This window comes from Rhinopithecus roxellana, chromosome 18 (genome assembly GCF_007565055.1).
Source record: "Rhinopithecus roxellana isolate Shanxi Qingling chromosome 18, ASM756505v1, whole genome shotgun sequence".
Lineage (NCBI taxonomy): Eukaryota > Metazoa > Chordata > Mammalia > Primates > Cercopithecidae > Rhinopithecus > Rhinopithecus roxellana.
In genome coordinates, this window is record NC_044566.1 from 1219782 (window position 1) to 1239302 (window position 19521).

General features: G+C 34.6%; 1 protein-coding gene across 1 annotated transcript in view; it reads left to right on the forward strand.

The window, feature by feature from the left end:
• The first annotated feature begins 983 nt into the window (after positions 1–983).
• The window catches only part of TNFSF13B (TNF superfamily member 13b), a 33811-nt gene continuing 15273 nt past the window's right edge, over positions 984–19521 (forward strand). The window contains exons 1-3 of the mRNA XM_010384750.2: positions 984–1589; positions 1695–1779; positions 12445–12501. Of these exons, the coding sequence (XP_010383052.1) occupies positions 1251–1589; positions 1695–1779; positions 12445–12501 (481 nt within the window). The 5' untranslated portion in view covers positions 984–1250. The remainder of the gene's footprint in view (positions 1590–1694; positions 1780–12444; positions 12502–19521) is intronic.

Below are 19521 nucleotides of genomic sequence, written 5' to 3' on the forward strand. Positions count from 1 at the left end.
TCACCAGTCTTAGTCCATAGGGGAGTAGTGACTACCCAGGACTTGCTAAGTGCTCAGTAATGTTTGTTGAAAGATGAATCAATATTTCAATGCTGGGGCAAAGAGTGAGAAACTGGGGAATGTCCAGGAACCAGCTATCAGGATAAGGCAGGACTAGAATTAATGCAACAGTCCTCACAGGTCCCCAAGTCAACAACAGAAAAATCAAAAGCTAAGGTGGCTCTTGTTTGATCAAGGACCTCTTGTACACCGACCTGTTAGGCTGCAGCACAGTCAACATGGGAGTTGTAGACAAGCTACTTGAGAGTGGTTAATGGTAGCAGTCAGGCATTTGGAGCTGGAGAGAAGGCTGATTCTCCTCAACTAGCATCAGACTGAGTAGGGACTTAAAGCTTCAGAAGTCTGAGCAGCAAAGCTGAGACCAGGCTCCTCGGGACAGGCCATTCATATGCATGATAGAGTTTCAATGATGAGTCTCAGAAGAAAACAGTTTATGCATGTTTTCCTTAAAAATATGTTCACTTATATTTAGGGAATCCTTCAGATAGCTAATCTAAATATGTCTGTAAAATTTAGTCTCATCCTTTTTATGACATTGTTAGTATAATAATATGAATATTTCCCAGTGGACTTCCTTCCACACTTCCTTAAAGGATTCTCCATTTTATTTCATGCTTGAAGACTGTTAATCAATCACTCTCTAGCTAAGAACAAGTCAATGCTAAAGCACTTAGCTTATGTGACCTTCACATTAATTATTTTTATGACAGCAGCAGGAACTTTCAGCTGCTTTTCCCCCTTCCTTATGAAGCCATGTGGCCCCAAGCAGACACAGTTCCCTTACTATGCTTATGTGTGGGCTTCTTAGACCAGTGCATATCTTAAAAGCTTTCCCTTGAAGGTGCCAATCCAAACTCCAGGTTTCCCCAGCAGATTTAAGGGGCTTTAAATCTACTTGAGCGTGAGTGTTGTGAGATGACTTTGAAATTCTTACAAAAACTGAAAGTGAAATGAGGAAGACAGATTGAGCAATCCAATTGGAGGGTAGATGCCAGCAAACCTAGTGTACGGTAGGGGTCGAGATGCAGAAAGGCAGAAAGAAGAAAATTCAGGAGAACTCTCCTGAGGGGTGAGCCAAGCCCTGCCATGTAGTGCACACAGGACATCAACAAACACAGATAACAGGAAATGATCCATTCCCTGTGGTCACTTATTCTAAAGGCCCCAACCTTCAAAGTTCAAGTCGCGATATGGATGACTCTGCAGAAAGGGAGCAGTCACGCCTTACTTCTTGCCTTAAGAAAAGAGAAGAAATGAAACTGAAGGAGTGTGTTTCCATCCTCCCACGGAAGGAAAGCCCCTCTGTTCGATCCTCCAAAGACGGAAAGCTGCTGGCTGCAGCCTTGCTGCTGGCACTGCTGTCTTGCTGCCTCACGGTGGTGTCTTTCTACCAGGTGGCCGCCCTGCAAGGGGACCTGGCCAGCCTCCGGGCAGAGCTGCAGGGCCACCACGCGGAGAAGCTGCCAGCAAGAGCAAGAGCCCCCAAGGCCGGCCTGGAGGAAGCCCCAGCTGTCACCGCGGGACTGAAAGTGAGTTTGCAGCAGCTGCAAGCCTCAGGCAAGATCCTGCCTACACTGCTGCCTCTCCCTCGCCTCAGCTGTCTTTCCAATAATGTGGAATTTTTCTGTTCATAGATCTTTGAACCAGCAGCTCCAGGAGAAGGCAACTCCAGTCAGAGCAGCAGAAATAAGCGTGCTATTCAGGGTCCAGAAGAAACAGGTATGTTTTGGGCGCAGACACTTTTAGGAGTCAGGGATTAGAGAAAAACATCCAGTATGGGGGAGCTAGAGGTGAGTATCCCCTCTATGAACCTATTAAATAGAGACTAAAATTTGCCATCCAAAGCAGACGTTGCTTTAGAGCAAAGCCCCAGCACTGGCAAATGTAATAGGCTACATGGGTGTGCTTTTTCCTCCAATGAGCAAATGGTGTGAGTGGAAGCATTTCCCTGTGCATGTGTAAGTATTTATCTGTGCATTAAGCACAGAGGAGATAAAAGGGCCATATGTGTTTCCTCAAGTAGATAATGCCCTCCCATGTGAGAAGCATTATTCATCGCTCCAGAAAAATCAAAAAAAGTACTATGTGTTGGAATTAGACTTTACTTATCTCAGTCATAGAAAGTTATAGACATCTATTTTCTGAATGTGCATTACATGTTGTGAAACCAGGTAAAGGTTGTAATGAAAGTCCCTGTATGTTGTGCTTCAATTTTGTTGATTTGTTAAAAAGGTTATTTTACACACACATACGCGCGCGCACACACACACACACGCAGATTGTAAAGCTTTTCTTTAAGGTATGCTTTTCCAGCAGATCCAAGCATTTATCATCTTCTTATCATCATCCTTTAGTGATTTCTGACTTTCTTCATGTTCTGCTCATTCCCCAGAACTTTACAGAGTTGGTAGGGCCTACCAAAATGATCAGCTCTAGTTCTTTCATTTGAAGGTGAAAAAAAGAGTCTTTGTATTACATTTATTAAATTATGATGTAACAACTTCTTGATATTATTGTCTTTCTATTAAATATATTGAAAGAATATTTTTGAACACCTGGAACGTATCGTACAGCTATAGACCAGAATAGGCATTTTCGAACATAACCTTCACAGTGACTCTATGAAGTCCACAGAATACTTGCAATAATTTATGTGTATTTTCACTTCTGGAGAGAATTACATAAGAAACGTAGTGAGAGATAGACCAGGGACCCTTCCATCTCTCTCTCTCTCTCTCACACACACACACACACACACACACACACATGTGAGGTACCCTGACTATAAATTTATTTTTTGACTATATGCTTCATAAAAAAATTATTTCTTATTTTATAAAACCGTAATTTTTGGTATCTGGTTATTATATCTTTGTACCAGTGATCAGGAATAACTGGGCTTAAACTAGGAAACATGCACATTTTTATTATTTTAACACATCAATTATTTTTATTGTTTGCACTTTATAATCTATATTTCTGACATAATTGAAAATATGCGAAATATATACTATGGCATTTTTTGTTTTGACTTATACAATAAGGATTTTTCCTATTTCTAAGTATTTTTCATATATCTGTATAAATTTATCTAACAATTGTTTTAGTTATTTCTATTCTCTTTGTTATAATAAAACGTGCAAAAGTTTTGTACAGAATTCTTTTATTTCTGTGAAATTATATATTCAATATAAAATCCATATAGTGAAATATACGAGCTAGGGAGAAGAAACATCTTCATCACCCTTGTTTCCAACTGCCATATTGTTTTCAAAATGAGTTACACATGCAGTCAAAAATGTAGTGTACTGGTTCTCCACATTCTTGCTAGCATGTTATTTTTAAAATGTATTTTGACTAGTTTAGTAGTTGTAAAACAATATCTCACATTTATTTTGATGTGTTGCTTGTTTACTAATATGAATAAACTTTCTGCATATTTTGATTATTTATAGTTTTATCTTTTGCAAATTTTTATTTATAACTGTCTCCAGTTGTCTGTCCCATGTTTTCATAATTTTGGATAAGCTCTTCCTAATTAGACATATTGATTATTGATCAAAATTTTGATGTAAATATTTTAACGGTTTTGCTGCTGTTTTTACTTGAACATTTTGCATTTCTTTATAGTAAAGCGATAATCTTTAAACAATTTTCCCTAATATTAAAGCTAAAAGTACATTTGTTCATGATTTGTTAAGTAGTTGACTCCCCGCCACTTTGACTTTTTGATAGTTGAGTGTTTTGTTTTAACTCATTAGTCCTTCTGTTGTTTATTTTGATGAATCATCTCACATTGGCTTTAACTTCCTCCTCTCTCTTTCTTCCTTCCAAACTGCTATCGCAACCAAATGTATTAAATAGTTCTTTGTAACTCCTTGGTGTTGAAAAACTTACTTGTGTTTCATTCAGTTCCTCATAAGAGTTGAATCTATGTGAGACTCTTTTTTCATTGATTATTCTATTTATATGCTTTAAATAATCTTTTTAAGGTCATTTGTATTATAAGCGGCTTCAATAACTAGTAGGGTCAGGATTCTTCCATCTCTTTAACCTTCACTGCTAGTATCCCCCTGTTTCTAAATACTAGTTTTAAAAATAAACTTTAACTTTACAATGTTAAAAAAGGTGTAGACTCATTTCAGCAGATTGAAGAAGGAAAAGAATAATAGAGTAGGAAAGAAATGTCTTCTTGGGTCACATTGTCCCAAAATTCTCCTATTAATACTTTCATGTATTTGTGTTTTAATGGTATCCAGGAATAGTATACTGATGAGAATCTCTCACCAAATGATTTGCAATTCGTAGATTCAAACAAAGTGAAAAAACATGTACCCAGTTTTCCACAGCCCAGAAGTAGTTACTATAATTATTTCATGGTTTGTCCTAGACTTTTTAATAAACCTTGATACAGTGTGCATATAGGTATATATTGCACACAGTTGAGACTTGAACAGCACAAGTTTTAACAGCATGGGTACACTTACAGGTGGATTTTTTTTTCAATAAACCTATTGGAAAATTGTTTGTAGATTTGCGATAATTTGAAAAAACTCATGGAAGAACTGTGTATCCTTGAAATGTTGAAAATATCAAGATTAATTAGCCATGTCATGAATGCATAAAATATATGTAGATACTAGTCTATTTTCTTATTACTATCATAAAATATACACAAAAGTTAAAAATTCTCAAAACATATGCATACAAACAGACTGTACATGGCGCCATTTGTAGTCTAGAGAAATGGAAACAAACATAAACATGCAGTATTAAGTCATAACTGCATAAAATTAACTGTGGTACATATTGTACTACTGTAATAATTTCATAATCACCTCCTGTTGCTACTGCAGTGAGCTCAAGTGCTGTATCTGGTTAAAACACCATGTGATGCTCATCATCTCTGCATGAGCCAGTTGTATCTCCAATAAATTGGGAATTGCAGTAAGAATGATTTCTCATGATTTGTGTGTATTTTTCGTCTTGCTTAATGCAATATCATAAACCTTGAATAACACCATGAGACCTATGGAAAGTGCAACTAATGATGCTGGAAATGCTCCCAAGAAGCAAAGAAGAGTCATGACATTATAGCTGACCCTTGAACAACACAGGTTTGAACTGCGAGGGTCCACTTATATGTGGATTTTCTTCCACTGTCCACCCTTGAGACAGCAAGACCACCCCCTCCTTTCCCTCCTCCCCCTTAGCTCACTCAGTGTGAAGAATGAACTCTCTAATGATCCACTTCCACTTAATGAATGGTAAATGCATTTTCTCTTCCTTATGATTGTTTAAGTAACATTTTCTTTTCTCTAGCTTACTTTATTGTAAGAATACACTACATAATACGTACAATTTATGAAATACATATTGATTGAGTTTTTGTTATCAGAAAGGCTTCTGGTCAACAGTGGGCTGTTCGTAGTTAAGATTTTGGGAGTCAAAAGTTAAGCACAAATTTTTGACTGCATGGGATCAGTGACCCTAATTCCTGTGTTGTTCAAGGATCAACTGTATTTGTTCATATATATATATATATTTATACAAATATATATACATAAATATATATACAAATATATACAAATATATATTTATACAAACATATACATAAATATATATTTATACAAATATATATACATAAATATATATATTTATACAAATATATACATAAATATATATTCATGCATATATACACAAATATATGTGTGTGTGTGTATATATAGTGTGTGTGTGTGATGTGTATATACTCAAATAGGACATAGTATGCACACTCATAACATTCATAAATCCAAGGTGGAAGGTTTGAAGATAAGAATCTTAATGACAGGTGATGTCTACTATTCCTTGTTAATAAAATTATGAAATTCATTTGAATGTTGCTCTAGATACTATTCTTTGGTGGAGGGAAAATTTATTTTGTTTAGCATACTCCAAAATTAATGTTTATATTCCCAAAAAAGTTGTCTGTAACACAAGGACTTTTTTTAGTAGAAATTTTTTGGCATTGAGAAAATTCTATGTAGCTTTCTTTGATTTTTGTTTTCATTCAAGTTCTGATTTATTTTCAATAGGACTCAAAACCGTAAGTTGTCCTTTTTACTTTTAAAGTGTTTATTTATGTTCATGTTTATTAATTGTCTACATGTTTTACAACCAAGTATTTTTATTGGAACTTCACACAAACTATAGATGAAGGGAGGGGAATTACCATCAGCCAACATGTCCCAGTGATACTCTCTTCCAGGCATCCCATGGGTAAACAGTGGTTTTACTTAATTTCTTAATTTTAGAATTTAGTACTTTGGCTTTAGTTTTGTTTTTCTTAATTACTTTGTGTTTCAAACTAAAATCTCATTAAGCTTAATGTATTTCATAATACCATTTTTGATTGTAGTATAATAAACAGAAATGTGGGGAAATCCAGGATTTAAAAATTGCCAAATAGCTCACATTAGCCAAAAATTCACTTTTAAGCCCATAACTGTGTTTGGAGATATTCCCAATTTAAAAATTAACTAAAACAATATGGCTTTGAAAATATTGCATAATAAAATTTATTTACAAATGGAATCATGAAGATCCACATTTTGAACATCACTTAACTATAATTTTATTAATTTTAAGAGCCTAAAGATAAACGTCTTTAGAGTCTGTCAAGAAAGTGAATTCTTTCAAATGGGTTATCACTGACCTAAAAAGGTTCATTGTTAAAATTAGGTAACCTTTGTATTTTCTTTCCTGTTAATTAATAACTATTAGAAATTTATGTGTTTTAGGTTACAGAAAGACAAAATTATTTTTATTGATAATGTTTATTATAATTATCTCAATTATAATAATAAAATAATGGTAAAAATATGAACAATTCAATGTAATGTAAAGCAAGAATAGAAAAAACTGTCCATATTTTTCCTTCCAAATAATTATTGTGAGATTTTGGTCAATCTACTTTAAGTTATATTTTTCTTCATTTTTAAGTGAGCTTGGGATTGTGTAAGAATTACACACAACTTGCAAAGAATAGAGAGTGTTGGCATGTACCCCATCCAGCTTCCCTAATCCTAACATCTTATATGACTGTGGTATTTCATTACAAAAAGGAAACCAACATTGAGACTTAATGATTAGCTAAATTCTAGACTTAATTTGAATTTCACGAGTTTTTCCACTAATGATTTTGTGTTTTAGGATCCATCAGGATATCAGACTGTATTTAACATTTTTTAAATTAAAATTTTGAATGTAGCATGTATAAACAAACACCTAATATTATAACTTAAGTTTTCTATAGGATAAACCTTTCTAGTTGCTAAAAGTAAAGATATCAACACTATTTTTGAGTCTTCTTTTTTGAAATCCGAAGTCCAACTCCTGTGCAAGGAAAGATGAGATGTCTGACCAGTCTGTAATGTCCAGTCTTTGCCCGGTTGGCATTTCTGGCTTAGCTGTGAGTTCCAGGCTGTAACATGAGTGTTGGAAGCATGCAATGTAGAACTAGACCATCCAGCCCTTATCAAAATTAGTCTGACTTGAGCCTCTTACCCAGCAAGGGTGTGTTCCTTCATGGAACAGAACCAGCTGCTTTCCCTGAGAGTTATTTTTTCTTTTCCCCTGCTTCAATGGTGAGACTTTTTTTCAGTGTTGCAAGAACTGTCTTCTGCTCAATTTCTGGAAAAGTATTTAAAATTGAAAACACTGACCTTCCAACCAAATCTTTGACCTGTTCTTGTTAAGCTTGAGATTTTGGGAAATGGAAGAGCTAGGAAACAAATCATTCCACACAGCCAAATGTGATATTATGTCTCTTTTACACGATCTTACATTATCGTGAGTTGAAGAGAAACAGAAAAATGATAGTACATATAGTTAATTAGCAAATTAAAATACCAAAAAATGGTAAATATGTTGAAAACGTTGAATGGTTAGGGCCAGGTAATGGGTATCAGGAATGTGAAGGGTGAGGAAGGGAAAGAAGTGTGGCTCCATTTTGAATGGAGAGGCCGGGTTGATTAAGCCTTTCTATCTCTTCTTGAAAGCTCAATAATTCTTTATACTTTTGACTTATTTTTCTTTAACATTGCAGACATGGGTAGGTGATTTTTTAAATAAATTCAAAATGTTTATGCCTGTGTTGTTTTTATCAATACTTCCATATGAATGGAAAATGTTAGTTTTAATGCTTATTCTTTTTATAGATCAACTCCTACTTAAAAGAACTGCATTGAGCAGCTGCATTTTTGTCGTGGCGATGTATTTTTTTAAAAGACACTAACATTTCTGAAGAGTTAGAGAAAGAGAAGGTTTCTCTTCGAATAGATTTGTCACCCACTGTTTCTGCAAATATCTGAGGTAGGCACTCCATAATATACAGAGAAGAGGAGAGCGACGTAACAATTATTAGGCGTGTTTCAGGTGCAAACACTGTGTTGGGCTCTGGGAATGTATATCATTTACCTTCTGAACAACTCTGTTAGCTGGGCATTATTGTTTTCATTTTAGATGAGAAAACTGCAACCCAGAAAATCAATTGCCTCTCTCAGCAAGCTAATTATTTAATAGTTGGAGAAGTTAAGCCAAATTGATGCAAAATTTAAAAGAACAATAAAATAGATAAGTTACTTACGATTCATAAAACACATCTAAATTACGACTTCAGTCTATTTTCGCAACAGTATGAAATGGATATTGCTATTCCCGTTGTTACAGGACCCAAAACTCACCCAAAGTTAATCTTTGAGTCGGGGGTTTCTGTACTATAATCCCTTCTGTGGTTACCAGAGAAATGTTACAGAAAAGGAGTCCCGATCCAGACCCCCAGCGAGGGTTCCTGGATCTCATGCAAGAAAGAATTCAGGGCAAATCCACAGAGTGAAAGCAAGTTCGTTAGGAAAGGAAAGGACTAAAAGAATGCCTACTCCATAGAGCAGCCCTGAGGGCTGCTAGTTGCCCATTTTTATGGCTATTTCTTGATGATATGCTAAACAAGGGGTGGATTATTCATGCCTCCCCTTTTTAGACCATATAGGGTAACTTCCTGACGTTGCCATGGCATCTGTAAACGATCATGACGCTGGTGGGAGTGTGGCAGTGAGAACCACCAGAGGTCACTCCTCGCCATCTTGGTTTTGGTGGGTTTTGACTGGCTTCTTCACTGCAATCTGTGTTGTCAGCAACGTCTTTATGACCTCCTGTCTTATCCTGTGACTTAGAATGCCTTAACTATCTGGCAATGCAGCCCACTAGGTCTCAGTTATTTTACCCAGCTCCTATTCAAGATGGAGTTGCTCTGGTTCACATGTCTCTGACATCGTTATACAGATTTAAAATGCTTCAAAATTAAGTGTCAAACTCATGACAACTAATTGATTGGAGAGGTAAGATTTGAATTCATTATCTATTGACTATAAATTCTGATTTTTTTTCAATAATAATAGCTGTACATGCTTAATTTTCAAGTGTGACACCAGATTTGAGAAAAAGTATTGGGTCTGACAAGTTCCAGGGTATTACGATTATTGCCAGTGAGAGAGACATCAAGTTGAGGAATCAGAGAATGCTGTTAGTGGTAGAGATCACAGACTGTGTCTCCATAGGCTCAGAAAGGTTTTAATGTATATTATTGCCTTGCTTAGTTAAAAGAAAAAAAACACAAACATAAAAAAATCTATTCTGGGAGGCCGAGACGGGCGGATCACGAGGTCAGGAGATCGAGACCATCCTGGCTAACACGGTGAAACCCCGTCTCTACTAAAAATACAAAAACTAGCCGGGCGAGGTGGCGGGCGCCTGTAGTCCCAGCTACTCGGGAGGCTGAGGCAGGAGAATGGCGTAAACCCGGGAGGCGGAGCTTGCAGTGAGCTGAGATCGGGCCACTGCACTCCAGCCCGGGCGACAGAGCGAGACTCCGCCTCAAAAAAAAAAAAAAAAAAAAAAAAAAAATCTATTCTTAACCTCTTGTGTAATTCCTTTCAATTGTAGTAGAGGGAGAGACGTGTGAAAGGCATTTGAGAACCAAACAATAATCAATTACTATGACAATTGTTATCAAATTGTGTTTCTTATGTTAGACTATGCATTTTCAAAACTCTTGTGGTTAGATATCTATGCTACTGGAAGACATTAAAAATAATATTGCTTTTTTTGCTCTTCTCTTTGTGAGACAAATCTTTAGCTGAGTGCTAATTTCCAGCCTAAGACCAGATCTATGTTGAATGAGAAAGAAAGTCTTAAAAGACTGAATAGGAGATAAGTTGATAATAGCTGAAATAGTTGAAATTTGATAATAGCCATCAAATTTCCTAAAGTGAGTTGTCTTGGGAAAGCCAAGTAACTTTCTCTGGAACAAGGACAATTGTTCATTCTGCATACATTCTGCAACCCTAGGCAATTTTATCATTGTGCAAACATCAGAGCATACTTACACAACTTCAGTGGCTGTAATTTACACCTCATTATTGAAACGTCAATTTTATATCTTATTTTCTTTTCTGAAGAACAGTTCTTGAAATAAACTTTTCTCTTTAAAGCACATTTTCTGCTAAATGTTAGATTTCTGCTACTACATGAGAGAACAGAACACTGTTTTTCAACGTGTAGGTTGTGGCCAAGTTTTAATTGGGCTGTGGAGACTAAAATGGAGACATTTTCGTAGTGTCAAGGCATTACTTATTAGGTAAACTTCTCTCTGACTACACAGAGTATCTAAATCTGCTTTAGTTCATTCAAGGCTGTTATAACAAAATACCATAGACTGGGTGGCTTATAAACAGTAGAGATTTATTTCTCCCAGTTCAGGGGGCCGGAAGTCCAAGACCAAGATGGCTGAAGATTTTGGTATCTGATGAGGACTTGCTTCCTGGGCTTGTAGATGATGCATCCTCACTGGGTTCTCACGTGAGGAAAAAGGGCAAGCTGGCTCTCTGGGATCTCTTTTATAAGGATACTAATTCCATTCATGAGTGCTCTGCCCTCAAGGCATAGTCACCTCCCCAAAGCTTTACTTCCTAATACCATCACCTCAGCAGTTAGATTTCAACATAGGAATTTGGTAGCAACACAGACATTCAGACCACAGCCGTCTCCTACTGAAGCTTTTGGGAAACAGGGAAAGGATGACTTGAAATAGGAAGTCACGGCTGGACGCAGTGGCTCACGCCTGTAATCCTAGCACTTTGGGAGGCCGAGGCGGGCGAATCACCAGGTCAGGAGATGGAGACCATCCTGGCTAACACGGTGAAACCCTGTCTCCACTAAAGATACAAAAAAAACTAGCCGGGTGTGGTGGCGGGCGCCTGTAGTCCCAGCTACTCGGGAGGCTGTATGCATTGAGAATCATCTTCATAAAGTATTATTTTAACTCTGAGTAAAATATTTGCTAGATAAAAAACTAAACTAATATTTTCTTAATCTAAAACATGCAAGCTTAGATTTGTGTTTCATATTTTTCACAGATGTTTACTGCTTTATTGTATCTTCCCTATACCTTCCAGCAGGTGTCCTTAATTTGCTTTTGCCTAAAGGCATTTCTCCTTATTTAACGCAATGTTAGTTTCTTAAATATTGACTGAAATATTCAATATGTAATATATGATGATAATTGGTGTTTTCAGGAAGCTTTACTGATTATATGCAGTCTCATGGAAGTCTTCCATTTTATTTGTAAAAGATGTTCTATCTCTCTTTCTCTCTTTGGTCCAATATATTTTACCAAAAGCTTGACTTTGGATCCAGAGTGAAACAGGTGGGGTTTAAATTCTGTTCCCATCACTTTCGGTCTCTGAGTTCCTGAACAAGCTGTTGACACTTTCCAAGCCTTAGTTTCCAATCTCTAATTTTCAGGATTCCTGTGAGGATAAATGGAAGTGATATATACTAAGTCTTGGTATACTGTCTGCACTTAAATCTGTTCCATAAATATTAGCATTTTTTTAACTTTCAGAAGTGTCAGAAATAGTATTTTCTGTGGTAATAAGTCATGATTTCATGTTAGATTTTTTAAAGCAAAAGACTGTTTAGAATGATCTTATAAGGTTAACTGTTTCATGTATTTGGTAGATGTGCTAAACAAATGATTAAACTTGCTTTCTCTTCAGCCACTTTTCAAAGCAAATTAGGTTAAACTGTACAGGTGATATACTTATTATATTTTAACAGCACAGAGAGCTTTTCTGAAATGTCATGAATTTCATAGATATATGATATATATAAATCAATGGGCAAATATCATAAAGTAACTTTAAGAATAATGTTATGCAATCAATGTAAAAAGTGTAATTGATTTAGTGTTTCTGGAAGAATGGGTTTGTAGCTTTGTGTTCTCAGTTCATTTCTTTATTATTTCTACTCAAGTAACTAAAATGATAAATTTTTGCTTTTTAGTCATTCAAGACTGCTTGCAACTGATTGCAGACAGTGAAACACCAACTATACAAAAAGGTAACGAAATATCCCCAGTACTTGTTCTACTTAGAATTCAGTCCACTCCAAATATTTGTGAGTTTCAAGTCTAAAGACTATATTTGAATTGCATCTAAAGTCAATCATCCATCTCAAAACTTCTTATAACCAAAGAAAAAATAATAAACTTACATTTATTCAAAATGACTTGGGAATAAATAATAATTAAGGCTTAAGTAATGATCTAATAAGGAGAATGACCTTAGAGGCACTAATACTTAGAAATGTTAAATAATTAACATTACAATAAAATAAAAATCAATACTAAATCAAATTTAATTTTTATTATTTAGACAGCATTTTGTCTTTTAGAATGAATCAAGACCATCTTCACAAACATGAATTCTCCTGTTATATTCAATTGTAAAAATCATAGAAAGAGGAAAATAAAACTGAACAGATTATTGAAAAACTGTATTTTTAAAATAAATTTCCAATGTCAAATTATTGCTTGATAATTTACCATTTTCTCACAGAGGTAGAATGTTTTACATTTTTCAGTTATTTGAAGCTTTTTTTAGTTTTAATTTTAGACAAATAAGTGTTTTCTGTAATAATGGCCTGAATCCAGGTTCACAAAGAAACAACTTTTAATGTCATTTCCCAATATGTATCACCCAGAATATTAATCCAGAGAAATGGTCCTTGAAATAAGAGTTTCAGTGTCAAATAAATTTGGAAACATATCATCTTATATATTTTTCTTTGAGTCACAAGGCACATTAGCAAGTTATTGAATCTAAGTAGTCCTACTTTAATAAAAAATATTTGTTTAACTTTGTTTCATCCAGTTTTCACAAATTTTTGTGACTATGCCACTTTATCATGTATCGACCTGTCTCCAAAAGCAAATGGAAATTGCTGCTCTATAGTAGCGTTTGTTTATGTAAGATAACTAATAAACAAAAATGTTCTAAAAAAGAACCATTCGTTCACTCACACATTCATTGATTCATTTATTTTAATTTATTGATTAAGAACATACAATATTCTAATTACTGTATGTTCACTGGGGGTATCAGTGATTAAAATATGTACAAATGCTCCTCGGCTTACGATGGAGTTATGTCCTGATAAACCCACCCTAAGCTGAAAATAACGTACATTGAAAAAAGCAGTTAGGACATCTAACTTACCAAATATCATAGCTTAGTCTAGCCTATCATAAACATGCCCAGAACACTTACATTAGCCTGCAATTGGACAAAATCATCTAACACGAAGCCCATTTTATAGGAAAGTATTGAGTAGCTCATATTATGTTTTGAATACCGGACTGAAGTATGATTTCTCCTGAATGTATGTGGCTTTCATACCTTCGTAAAGTTGAAAAGTCTAAGCCAAACCATCGCAAGTCCATATGTGTGGTTTTCTACTTTGAAAGAGCTTACCTCTTGATGAGGAGAAAACAAACAAAAGACCCAACAGCCCACAAATGAACAAGTGAAACACAGATGAGATGAAATACTGTGGAGGGCAACAAAGCAGGCGGGGGCAGGAGGAAGTTTTGTGTTGTGAACCAACTACGAGTTCAGGAGTATCTGGAGGTTAAGCTAGGCAATGAGGAATGGGCAAAACAAAACAAGCACAGATAATGAATGTGAGTTGGCAGTGATAATGATTCCCAGGCATGCTCTTTTCATCTGTGTTTTTTTCTGTGCGACTTTAATTGTCCTAGATACAACACAAGTACTAAACTACTTGTAAATCTATTATTTATTGCTCAACATTTTCCCAAATCATGTTTGCAACTTGTAATAAGCAGCACACTGTTTCCTAAGAAGGAAAAGAAAGCCAGGAGATCTTAAGGGCCAAAGTTACAGTTTTAAAAAGTTCCTTGGAAAAGGTTTACTTTACACATTTTCCCCTACCCCCCAAAATGCTATAAATTGCACCAAATGTTGCAGCTGCTATACTCCAATGTGCTTGTGAATTGGACAGTATGCTGTGGTCTTCCTGGAGTGGTGGCCGCTTCCCACAGATCCAGGGGTGCTGAACTGGGATGCTTACCTGGGATGCTTGCCTGGGATGCTTGCCTGGGATGCTTGCTTGCAGTGCTCCACCCTTTAGGATGAAGAGGTTGCCCTTGTGATGTCAGCAAACCCTTGACCAGTATACAAATGTTAGTGTGCATGGACATTTAGCAGGGAGATAGAGGCAGGTTGCATTTTGCTAAAAAAGGTTGTACTCAATGAAGCATTTTACTTGCACAGTAAAATAAGAAGTCTTCTGGGAAAAGATAATAATATATTATTAATATTATTAGCATATAATATATAATTATATATGATATAATATATAATGTATTATAATAATTATATATAATAATATTAATATATTATTATCTTCCGGGGAAACAATATATTATTATTAGCATATTATATATTATAATATTATTAGCATATTCTATATATTATCCTATTGTATTATACATAACATCAGGTCGTGAGATGAAATCATGTTATGTATTCCGGGGATATGGAGGTTCAAAGGAGCAGGGCTACGTCCATCTGATATTTTGAGTTCCTATGCTTGCTCTCCCCCATACTTTTGGCCAGACAGTGAGGGCAGAAGTAAACTTCACAAAACAGAAGAAGACAAGAGGGGTTTATCAGAATGTAGTCTCATGTCTTTTCTGTTCGTTTTTTTGAATTTTAGTCTAAATTTTGAATAGGTAATGCATTCACATGTTGCAAAAAATAAAAAAGCACAAAGAATGTGGATTGCTCTTTTTCCCATCTGTTCATGCCCACGCTCACCTCACTTTTAGTTTCCTATGTAGACTTCAGACTCTCTCTCTGTTAACACAAACAAATGCAAATGTAGTTCTGCTTTCCTCCTTTCTTATAGTAAACACTTAAAAACCATATTTGCAATACATATGATTTGAAAATGAGATTATAACCTGCATTCTTTACTTAACAATGTATATTGCAGATATTTTGTTGCCTGTGTACAGAGTTGCTCACATTAAAAAAATGCATAGTATTCCATTGTATGAATTTAATGTATTTAATCATTCTCCTACCAATAGACTTCTTGGTGTCCATCTTTTGCAATGCAGGTGCTGCAAAAAATAATTGTGTGCATCCGTAACTTCTCATATGTCAGCCTCTGTGTGGGACAGACTTTGAATTTTGACAGTTATTGCTAAGTGGTCCTATAGGGATTATAAAATGTGATGCTATGACTGGCAGTAAAAGAACATCAGGTGAAAAATAGCATCTCTTAGCTTTCTTTAAGCCATTATTTTATATGTTTTAAGAACCATTTGTATTTCTGTCTTTACATTCTTCCAATTTTTCATTTCTATTTTTATTTTTTGTGAGCCATCTGTTCATATTTTTTCCATTTTTTTTCATTGGACTTTGGTCATTTTTAATTTGATTTCTGCAAGCTCCTTATATCTCAAGCAGATTAATTCTTTATATTACAAATTGCAAGCATTTCCTCCCGTGCTGTCATTTATCTTAATTCTGCATAAAGTTTTTTTCTGTCAAATTTATCCATTTTTTTAAAGGATTCTGGATTTGGGGTTGTGATTAGAAAGGCCTTTTACATTTAAATGTATTAAGGAAAGAGCTCATGTTCCTTCTGAAACCTTTATAGTTATTTTCATAATACCTTTAAATAATGTATCTATTTGCAATTTATCCTGGTATAAGATGTGAAGTATGCAACCAATTTAATTTTCCCCTGTGAGGGCATCACAAGTTTTTTATCGTCCGTCTTTTCCACACTGCTTGAAGATATTAACTTTAACTTTTATTAAATTCCCGTGTTTAGTCTATGTTTTTTTCACTTTTAAAATACTTTTCTGTTGTATCATATTGACTTAATGTCTGTTTATGCACCCCAATAAAACGGCATTTTGGTGACTAGGGCTTTGTTTTATTTTCTGGTAAATTAAATTCACTCATTTTTTTCTTTTTACTTCTAGAATTTTTCTGTTTTTTAAATTAAATATAGGAACTGTAAAATCAGCTAGGTAATTTACCTAGTTAAAAGGAAAAAGAAAAATGCCTGCTTTTTTTTTTTTGGATTTCATATTTATAAATTAAGAAAAATACCCTCATGATGTACAAATCAAATCCAATCCAAGAACATGATATATATATTTATATTTGTTTAGTCTCCTTTTGTTTCTTTTAATATGTATTGAAATTTTCTTCAAGAAGTTCTTGCATATTTCTTATTAATATCATTAGAAGGTATTTTACCTTTTCAAATGCTATGATAAATAGAAACATTTTCTTTCTTTATATTTTCCAGCTGGTTGTTCTTTTTATGTATAAAAACCTTGAATTCCATGATATGTCTTTTCAATATTAGGGTTGAAATGTTTTGTTTTTATTTTTGGATTGCATTTCCCTAACATGACTTTGCCCAAAATTTTACTTTTAACTTCTCTGAAATAATTTTTCTGTGTTTCCCATGTATGCAAAACAGAGTTGCTCTTTGTTTTCTTATCTCATCTTAAAATAATTTTCATTTATTGGGTGATATAAATCAATTTACATTTACTTATTTCAGAAATGTATTTGGCTTTCGTTCATCATGTTGTGCTATACCGTGTATTGTTTTTCACGTTAACAAAGGAGTTTCTATTTTATAGTTTTGAAGAGATTGCTTACTACGTAGGCTATTTGCTTTGCTTTTTCTGTTAGTGTAGACTTCTAAATGCTAAATAATCGGGGTATCTACCTTTTCAGTTATATCTTTTTTATTGTAATTGAATTCATATAACATAAAATTAAATACACAATTCATTCTCATGTAGTATTCACAATATTTTACAACCACCAACTCTCTCTCGTTCCAAAATATTTACTTCAGCTCCAGAGAAAATCCTATATCCATTAAGCAGTCAGTCACCATTTCTCTGTCTCCCCACGCCCCTGTAACCAGCAATCTGCTTTGTGTCTCTGTGGATTCACCTATTTCAGATGGTTTATATAAATGCAATCATACAATATGTGACTTTTAATTCCTGACTTCTTTCACTTAGCATAATGTTTTGAGATTCACCCACATTCTAGCATGTATTCATACTTCATTCCTCTGTATGAATGTATATTTTTCTATTATATGTAAGCCATAATTTTATGAATGGGCATTTGGTTTGTTTCCCCCTTTTGGCTAATGTGAGTAGTGATCCTGTGAACATTTGCATAAAGTACTTTCTGAGTGCCTCTTTTCAATTATTTGGAGTATACATCGATGAGTAGAATTGCTGATAAAATGTCAGCCTGTTCTCTACAGTGCTGCACAATTTTGCATTCCCCCCAGCAATGTACAAGTGTTCTAATTTTTCCACATCCTCACCAACACATCTTATTTTCAAAGTTTTTATTATTATTGCCTTCCTAGTGGGTGTGAAGCCATATCTCATTTTGGTATTTATTTGCATTTTACTTATGACTGATGATGTTGAGCATCTTTTCATGTACTTTTTGGTTTTTGTGTATCTTCTTTGGAGAAATATCTATCCAAGTACATTGTCCATTTTTTAATTGAGTTGTTTGTCTTTTTGTTGTTGAGTTGTAAAACTTCCTTATATATTATGGATACAAGACCCTTATCAAATATCTGATTTGCAAGTATTGTCTCCTATTTTGTGGATTATCTTTTACTTTCTCAAGAATGTCATTTGAGGCACAAGAGTATTGTGCATTAGATAAATGAAGTAAAACTTATCTTTTTTTTGTTTCTTGTGATTTTAGTGTCATCATTGAAGAACTCAGGCCAAATTCAACATCATGATTCACCCATATGTTTTCTTCTAAGAGTCTTGTAGGTTTATGTCTTATCTTTAGGCAATTGATCTATTTTAATTCATTTTTGTGTGTGGTGTGAAGCAGAGGTCCGAAATCATCTTTTAGCATGAGGATATCTAGTTGTCCCAACATCATTTGTTGAAGAAGATGATTTCTTCCACATTGAATGGTCTTGGCACACTTGTTAAAAATCAGTTGGACATAGATGCATGGGTTTATTTCTGTACTCTCAATTTTATTTTGTTTGTTTATATGCTTTGCCTTATGCTGGACCACCGTACTATTTGGATTACTGTTAAAGTTATAGTAAACTTTGAAATTTAGTATAGTGAATCTTTCAATTTTGTTATTTATTTTTAAGATTGTTTTGGCTATTTGATACTCTTTTGCAATAACAAATGAATTGTAAGGCTGGCTTTTTCATTTTGGAAAACAAAAGGTCACTGAAATTTATATATGGATCAGACTGAATCTGTACATAATATTGGGTATTACTGCCATCTTAACACAACTAAATCTATCAATCCATGAACACAAGATGTCTTCTCTTTTATTTATATGTCCTATCATTTCTTATAGCAATCTTTTGTAGTGTTCAGTGTTAAAGTGTTTTATGTCCTTGGGTAAATTTACTCTTAGGCGCTATATTCTTTTGAATGCTGTTTAGTCAGTTCGGTTTGCTATAACAAATTCCAGCAGACTGAGTGGTTTAAACAATAGTAGTGTATTTCTCACACTTCTGGAGGCTGGAAAATTCAAGATTAAGGTGCCAACCGATTTGGTTTGTGAATGGCGATCTTTTCATTGTGTTTTCACATGGCTGAGAACAGAGACAAAAGCAAGTTCTTATATCTTTTCGTATAAGTACACTAACCCATCATAAAGACTGTGCCACCATGACCTGATTATTTCCCAAAGGCACCATCCCCTAATACCATCACATTGGAAGTTAAAATTTCAACATACCAATTTTGGGTGACAGAAATATTCAGTCTGTAACAGATGCTACTGTAAATGGGATTCTTTTTTAAAATTTCATTTTTAGAGTGTTCATTCCTGGTATATTGAAACACAACAGATTTTTGAGTGTTGATCTTGTACCCTGCAACTTAACTGAATTCATTGATTAGTTTTAGTAGATTTTTTTGTAAATTCATGGATTTTTTTTTTTTTTTTTTTTTTTTGAGACGGAGTTTCGCTCTGTTGCCCAGGCTGGAGTGCA